The 8,539-nt window shown below is 45.5% G+C and overlaps 1 protein-coding gene across 13 annotated transcripts in view; it reads right to left on the reverse strand.

Annotated features, from left to right (window-relative positions):
- Dhx30 (DExH-box helicase 30) overlaps positions 1-7,035 on the reverse strand; it is a 30,676-nt gene extending 23,641 nt beyond the window's left edge. For 2 of the 13 annotated variants that reach the window (XM_026779169.1, XM_026779170.1), the window contains exons 1-4: positions 6,499-6,898; positions 6,272-6,348; positions 5,128-5,222; positions 1,953-2,007 (exon numbers count right to left, since the gene is read on the reverse strand). In XM_026779169.1, the coding sequence (XP_026634970.1) occupies positions 1,953-1,980 (28 nt within the window). In that variant the 5' untranslated portion in view covers positions 1,981-2,007; positions 5,128-5,222; positions 6,272-6,348; positions 6,499-6,898. Of the gene's footprint in view, positions 1-1,952; positions 2,073-5,127; positions 5,223-6,271; positions 6,386-6,498; positions 6,899-6,952 lie in introns of those variants that run through there. The other 11 variants (XM_005347982.3, XM_013346584.2, XM_005347984.2 and 8 more) reach the window with 9 other exon arrangements.
- Positions 7,036-8,539: the final 1,504 nt, after the last annotated feature.

Genomic DNA, 8,539 nt, shown 5'->3' on the forward strand with positions numbered 1-8,539 from the left:
AGCAACCACATGGTGGCTCACAACCATCTGTAATGAGGTCTGTGCCCTCTTCTGGCCTTCAGGGACACATGCAGGCAGAACACTGAATACATAATAAATAAATAAATAAATTTAAAAAAATAAAATAAAATAAAGTTTATGGTTGCTTTGTTTAGTTTTTCTGAGACAGCAAATCTAACAGACCAGACTGTCCTTGAACTCACTGAACCAAAGATAACTTTGAGTTCTTGGGCCCAAGTGCTAGCTGGAGTCACAGGTCTATGTCATCACATCTGGCCTCTCTGTGAATCTTAATAAACATCCTGCTTGCTTTGCTTTAGTCGTCTATGTCAGTCTTTTTGGGGGCGGGCACGTTAAGACTGGGTTTCTTTTTTTTTTTTTTAAGATTTATTTATTTATAATGTATACAATGTTCTGTCTGTATGTATGGCAGCAGGCCAGAAGAGGGCACCATATCTCATTACAGATGGTTGTGAGCCATCATGTGGTTGCTGGGAATTGAACTCAGGACCTCTGGAAGCACAGTCAGTGCTCTTAACCACTGAGCCATCTCTCCAGTCCTAAGCTCCAAATTTTTGAGATACATGAAGTAAAACTAAGCAGCTCCAACAGCTTGGAGCTCTACTTCCCACTGCACTGCCTCAGCAACTCTGTTCTCTCAGAACATTCCTGGCACGTTCTTGGCATCATGCCAGCTGCCTGCCTTGGTGGCCCGAAGCATCTTCCCTTGCACCAGTGATCTGACGTCTTCTGGTCATACTACTGTACTCGCACTTGCCCATGGCTTCTTTTGTAATACAGTATTTTTTATCAATTCTTTGAGGACTTCATACAATATATTTCTTTTTTCTGTTTTGTTTTTGTTTTTTGAGACAGGGTTTCTCTGTAGCTTTGAAGCCTGTCCTGGAACTAGCTTTGTAGACCAGGCTGGACTCAAACTCACAGAGATCCGCCTGCCTCTGCCTCCTGAGTGCTGGGATTAAAGGCGTGCCACCACTGCCTGGCTACATACAATATATTTCTTTTTTTTAGTATTTATTTATTTTTATTTTATGTGCATTGGTGTTTTGCCTGCAGGTTTGTCCATGTGAGGGAGCCGGATCACCTAGAATGGAGTTACAGAGACAGTTGTGAGCTGCCTTGTAGGTACTGGGAATTGAACCCAGGTCCTCTGGAAGAGCAGCCAGTGCTCTTAACCTCTAAGCCATCTCTCCAGTCCCTATACAATATATTTCAATCATGCTCTGCTTCTCTCATAAGTTTTAAGGTATGAGAGCTGTGTGGGTTTCACAGTAAACATAAACCTGAAATGCCTGTAGGCTCCTCTAGTTAAGTTTGAATTCTGAATTACTTTCAGCTCTGCCTTGAGGGTACGGCTGGAAATGATTAGCTCAATTTTTCCATTCCTATCTGAAAAGAGTCCTCCCAAATTCAAGGGTACAACATTTAAAGATAGACAAAACAAAAGGCAGTGGTGGCACGCGCCTTTAATCCCAGCACTCAGGAGGAAAAGGCAGGAGGATCTCCGTGCGGTCCGAAAAGGCAGGAGGATCTCTGTGAGTTCCAGGACAGCCTGGTCTACTGGGCAAGTTCCAGGACAGCCTGGTCTACTGAGCGAGTTCCAGGACAGCCAGGGCTATACAAAAAAAAAAAGGAAGGAAGGAAGGAAGGAAGGAAGGAAGGAAGGAAGGAAGGAAGGAAGGAAGGAAGGAGGGAGAGAAGCTGGCAGGATTTTGATAAGCAGTGGCTGGCAGAAAGGAACACTGTGGGAGGAAGGAAACAAACATGCACAAAGGCAGCAGCAGGTCTGAGCTATGTAGGAAAGGAAGAGGTTTTGGGGAATAACCCCAGAGGGTCAGAGAACTGCACACTACAGGGGCGGGCTCACATGGTCACAGCAGCCAATCAAAGGGAAGAGAGGCGTGGAGTCATATGAACTGTTTCATTCTTACCTTTTCTGAATGAGTCCAGGCTGAACATTTCTGGCCAGGAGAGAAAGCCGGAATCCTGAGAAGGAGGGTCAAAAGGCCATGAATGTTGGTTACTATTCCTGGTTCAAGAATCTGCAAAGACTGCAAGAACAGAGACATTATCCAGAAGCCAGGGAAATGAAGCTGTCAACTAGTGAGCCCCACTGCTGTTCCCCAGGTTTAAGAATACCAATGTAGTGGTGGCTGCACCTCTAATTCCAGCACTCAGAGGCAGGTGGATCTCTGAGTTCAAAGCCAGCCTGGTCTACAGAGTGAGTTCCAGGACAGTTAGAGCTGTACAGAAGAAACCCTGTCTCAAAAAATCAAAAAGAAAAATAAATAAATAAATAGATAGATAAATTAAAAAAAAGAAAGAAAGAAAAAATTCAAAGGCCCGCCCAGCTCCACAGCCTGTCCTTGCTGCTTTCTAACTGACAACTCCCTTCTTTCTGCCAGACTAAAACTCTCTAAGCCTGTTAAGCATAAAGTGATGAAGGGGTCAGGACAGACACACTTCCAACCACTTACAACACTGCCAAGAAGAAACTGAATTCCTTATGGACTTTCTGTAGCAAGTGGCATCAGAAAACAGGACTGCGAACTGGCTGAGAACAAACTGGGCTTTCAGAAACCCTGATAGCGTCCTTTGGAATGAGAGCTGGCTGACAGTATCAAAGAGTGACCAAAGAAAGTTTCAGAATTAAAATGTTTTGCCGGACAGTGGTGGCATATGCCTTTAGTCACAGCACTCAGAAGGCAGTGGCTGGTGGATCTCTGTGAGTTTCAGGCCAGCCTGGTCTACAAAGTGGGTTCCAGGACAGCCAGGGCTACACAGAGAAACCTGTCACAAAAAACAAAAAAACAATGTTTTTTTATGGTGGAGTCCCTATGAAATGAATGATAAATTTCCTAAATAATAGTTATTAATGGCAACACTAATAATAAATTATAAGCACAACAGACCACAGCTACTAGCCAGAAATCTTGATTAATGCTTTTCCATTCCCCAAGAGAGGGTTTTTTACTATAGAGTCCAGGCTGGCCTGAGACTAACCTCCTATATCAGCCTCCTGAGTACTGAGTGTATGCACCTAATACCTGGGGTTTTGGTACAGTCTACCAATTAGTATATTTTTTCTTTAATTCTTATTCATTTACTTCATTTTCTGAACTCTGATCCTCCTGTATCCACTTCCCAAGTGAAGGAATTACAAGTGTCTGCCACCATGCCTGGCTTGTATTAATACATTTAACTGAGGGCTCTATCTGGCAATTACTAGAAAAAGTAACACCTATAATTTAGTAATATTGTTTTGTAAAATACTCAAATTCATATATAGAGATCTTTTAATTAATTTATTTATTTTGTTTCGAGACAGGGTTTCTCTGTGTAACAGCCCTGGCTGTCCTAGAACTCAACATTCTAGACCAGGCTGGCCTTGAACTCACAGAAAGTCTCCTGAGTGTTGGGATTAAAGGTGTGCGCTACCTTCCACCTGGCTTCCAGCAGAGATCTTTTTAATAATAGTAGTCCTGGATTAGAATTAGTTCCAGTAACACTTACTAGATTTAGTTTTAAAAGTTCTACATAATGTTTTGCACATTAGTTTAACGTCTAACATTTCTAGGCAATGAGGATGTCCCTGTGATTCCCTTTCATTCTCGTCTTGTGGGGATGTGTGAAGTAAAAGACCTGATCTTTCAAATTCATATCATGACTTATTCTTCCCCAAGGATGCTGAGAATCTCAGCCACTAAGACATGGTGCACTCAAGAGAGAAAACACCAACAGTGTCAACAACAATGCCATTTCCTCAAAGAAGCTAAAGCACACAACACCTTCCATGCAAATGAAAAGAGTATAATTTAAAAGGCGCCTGAAGCCGGACAGTGGTGGCACACTCCTTTAATCCCAGCACTTGGGAGGCAGAGGCACGCGGATCTGTGTGAGTTCGAGGCCAGCCTGGTCTACAAGAGCTAGTTCCAGGACAGGCTCCAAAACCACAGAGAAACCCTGTCTCGAAAAACCAAAAAACAAAACAAAACAAACAAACAAACAAACAAAAACAAACAATAAAAGGCGCCTGAATGCTTTAATTACCTTTTCTTTTGGGGGAGGGAATTGTATTGGGAATTGTACACAAGGTCGTGTGCATGCTGAGCAATAGATACACCACTAAGTTTAACTGCAGCCCAGAAACAATATTTTCTTTCTAAGAATTTTTAAGTTACTCTGCATGTAAGCAGACTTGGGTTTTGTTTTAATGTTAGTTGCTAGAGATTGTTGGGACAAAGTCTCACTCTGTAGCCCAGACTGGAACTTGCAGTCAAAGGAAGCCTCCGCAGTGCTGGAATTACAGGCATGACTTACCATGCCCAGCTGAGTATTGCTTTTAAAAAGTTTTTGGGGGCTGGAGAGATGGCTCAGAGGTTAAGAGCACTGGCTGCTCTTCCAGAGGGCCTGAGTTCAATTCCCAGCAACCACATGGTGGCTCATAACCATCTGTACTGAGATCTGGCGCCCTCCTCTGGCTTGCAGGCATACATGGAGGAAGAATGTTGTATACATAATAAATAAATCTTTAAAAAAAAAGTTTTTGGATTCTCTCTTTGTCAACCAAGTTCCATATACTGCAGTCTTTCCTGTTTTCACCTCAAAAACTATGAGGCTGAAATATTAAAACATCTCATGCCAGGTGGTGGTGGCGCACACCTTTAATTTCAACACTTGGGAGGCAGAGGCAGGCAGACCTCAGTGAGTTCGAGGCTAGCCTGGTCTACAGAGGGAGCTTCAGAATAGCCCGGGCTACACAGGGAAACCCTGTCTTGAAAAACAAAAAACAAAAACCTCACTTTATTATGTTCTAGGACATCTCACAGAGATCCAAAATAAACGTACTTCCCTTGTAATATGGTGATATTTTTTTAAAATAGTTGATTCTGTCTGTCTAATATAATTTATAGAGATACAAAAATTTCTAGTCTGTTGAAACCTCTAGGAGACTATGATGGCTCCAAGCCAGCACATAGGTTGCATAATGACAAATTATGAACAGTAGTTCTAAGAGGATCATAAATGCAGTTAACCCACACGCATTACAGTGAGGCTAAGCAAAATACCCACAACCACACTATAAGCAAGGCTAAGTCACCTTACCTTACAGAAGCAGCGAGGCACTCAGATTTTCTAGGCTTTCGAACTGGAGCTGAGTTCTTTCCTTGCTATTCCTCATCACGAGGCTGGGCCTCCTCCTGGAAAATACAATGTAAGGTCACTGCAGTGCAGTCCCCACTGGGAGCAAACTGTACCAATCGTAGAAATCAATTTACTAACTTTAACACGTTTTTGATACAATGGCCTCAGTCAAGAGGTCCTGGACCTATTCTGGACCCACAAAATGTGAATTGCCCCACAGAGCATCTATAAGAAAATGCTAAGAACATTATCTCCAAGCCCAGAGCAAACCCTCTTCCCTTTTCTAATTCCATAATGGCTATAATAGTAATCTATCTAAAATGGCACTTCCAGACTGGGAAAACTACAATCATGGTAATCTCAAACACTGAAATCTTAATTTCAGTTTACAAAGGAAGTCCATAAACATTACTTCATATATCCCCTGCAACTATCCTGTGAAGAATGTTCTTTCCTGGGGAAGGAAACTGAAACACAATTATAAAACTTACCCCAGATCCCATAGCATCAGGACGGAATGAAAAATCTGTATTTAAGAATTCTGACCCCATGGTTTTACATGTTCATATTACACTACTCTTCTAACGTATCAGCCCGTATTCTGTATGTATCGGGTTCATTTTTGAGAGGACAAGTGGGGTCCAAAAGCTGATAAAACTCTGGACTATAGCTTCATAAATTAAAATACATGGGAAGTTACTACCCTTGGGGGTCAGGTAGGGTATGCCTACATAGATATAAACTTTGGCAAAGAATACATAAATGCACAAGTTAAAAGCATTATCATGAATCTAAATTTTATATATACATATAAACATATGTATATATAAAATCAGGAAAGAGTCTTCCCTCCTGGAAATGTCAAGACTCTGAGCATGGCACATGGCAGTGGAGTCACTGCCGTCCAAGAAACTGCAAGTGAAATTATCAGATAATGTATAATTTCGCACTGACCAGTAGGCTGCATCCAAAACAACTTGAGACCTTGCAACTGAAATGCTGCATTCTACCTGCTACAGTGCATGGCAAACACCCATAAACTGGGGTTGTAAGGTGAACAGTCTCTGCATTGGAAAGCCGCAATTAAATGACCAAAGTTGCTTACAGAAGGAATATCTAGAAAGCGTGTTGACGCCATACCCTTGGCTTGAGGGTTCTGAGGACCCCTGGGACTCCACTTCACTGCAAACAAAGGACCCAACATGCATTAGGTCTTCCCCTGCAAAATGGGACAAGTCACCACCAGCAAACAAAGAACACCTCACCCCTTAGCCTCCCCCAGTGACAAGGTCGGTGCAAAACGGGGCAAACCAAAAGAGTAAAAAAATGCACCAGGCCTCCCTTTGGAGGAACGGTCCAGATCGCACAGTGGGAGGAGGGGCAGACAAAGGTCTAGGGGCACTCCGGAGACTTCCTCCAGGCCCAGCCTAGGGAAAACGGAGCATCCCCTGAGGTGAAGGCGTTGTCGCGCCAATAAAGCTGCCTCTCCATCGGCCTCCGCAAAGCCCCTGGCAGCGAGGCCCGCCCCGGCAGACCGGTCTGGCCCCCGCCCCGCCCCGGCTCCATGGCAACCGCAGGCCGAGGCCTGACTGTCCACGGCTCGGCCGGGCCGGCTTCCCGGGCAGGCCTAGGATGCCCGGCCTGCTCCTCAGGCTGGCCAGCTCCTCCTTCCCACTTTCCTCCTTGCCGCCGGCCGGACCCGGGACCCCTCCTCGCGCCGACCACCCCTGACCGTGGCTGGCTGCTTCAAGGGGCACGAAAGGGTAGAATAAAAAGCCCAATTCACCTGTTGTTACAGATGTGAAACAAGCCTCGGTGCACGGCGCATGAGCCGCGGGCCCCCCCAACCACGGGCGGACTACAACTCCCACCAGTGACGGCGCGGTCCCTTCCGGGTCCCAAGGCGGAAGTTCCGCCTGCTGTCCCGACGATGCTCGGCCTGTGCCTTTGGCCTGCCCTTCTGGGAGAGATGCCGCTTCCTAGGAGCTCGCGAGGCGTTCGCCTGCCTGGGCTGTCTGTAGTGTTCCTGAGCTTACGGTGCGAGATGGCCAGTGTGTGACACTGTATGCGAGCACTGTCCGGAGGGCGCGCGCTGTAGTCCCGGTTGCAGGCGGGACTTCCGGCAGAGTGGCCGAGGACGCGCGCGGCCTGTTCCGTGGGAGCCGGCGGGGACTGTGGACTGTCGCCATCCCCAGCGGCCGCTCTGAGTTGTGCCTTTTCTCTCCTGGGTCTGCCCCCTTGGCCTTCTGCACTTTTAGGGAGGTCAGCGATTTCGCCTCACAGAGCCGTAAACTATGACAGGCAAAGGACAAGGTAGCGCTTACTGCTAGCTTATGGCGGTGGGGGTGAGGGACGACTGGGAGCCCAGACCACATCGCCTGTCAGGAGTGAGGAAAGGAGATCTCCCCGTTTCTTCTCTGAGCAGGACGAAGCATGTGTTCACTGGAAACTCAGTGGCGTTGGTCAGTAGTTCACAGCCGGGAGATGGTATTTCATGGTGTGACCTTTCGTGATATTTGGAGAACTAGTACTATAACTCGTAATTAAAACAAACAAAGAAAAACTGTTCTTAGCCGGGCGGTGGTGGCGCACGTCTTTAATCCCAGCACTCGGGAGGCAGAGGCAGGCGGATCTCTGTGAGTTCGAGACCAGCCTGGTCTACCAAGGGAGTTCCAGGACAGGCTCCAAAGCCACAGAGAAACCCTGTCTCGAAAAACCAAAAAAAAAACAAAAAAAAAAACTATTCTTTCCTGCATGTTGGTATGTTCAAGGTAACATGGAGTCAGATCCCTTGAAGCTGGAGTTACAGGCTGTTGTGGGTTCGCCCTTATCTTGGGTTTTCTATTCTACATAGCATCTGTGATAAAATACTATGGCCAAAACCAACTTCGGGATGGACGTTTATTTCTTCTTAGCGCGTCGCAATCTGTCACCGAAGTCAAGTCAGGAACTGGAGCAAAAACCATGGAGAAATCATTGCTTACTATCTTACTTCTCATGACTTCCCCAGGGGAGGTCCCCCAACCTCCACCTTGCCCACATCAATCATTCAAGAAAATGCCCACAAGCCAGTCTGGTCGGGGCAGTTTCTCAACTGTGATTCTCTCTACCCAGGTGACTCTACTTTGTGTCGAATTGACAAAATAAAAGTAATCAAGACAGTGTTCACAACTTCTGAACCATATTTCCAGCCAAGTAACCTATACTATTTTTTGTGCAGCCATTTAAATATGATATTAGCTGGGTGCCACGGAACAGATGACTTCAGCTATTTCAGAAGCTGAGGCAAAAGGATAGGGAGTTGGAAGCTAACCTGAATTGCAAAGTAAGAATGGCATGGTGGTACATGCTTCTTTGTTTTGTTTTGCTTTGG

This window comes from Microtus ochrogaster, chromosome 5 (genome assembly GCF_000317375.1).
Source record: "Microtus ochrogaster isolate Prairie Vole_2 chromosome 5, MicOch1.0, whole genome shotgun sequence".
NCBI lineage: Eukaryota > Metazoa > Chordata > Mammalia > Rodentia > Cricetidae > Microtus > Microtus ochrogaster.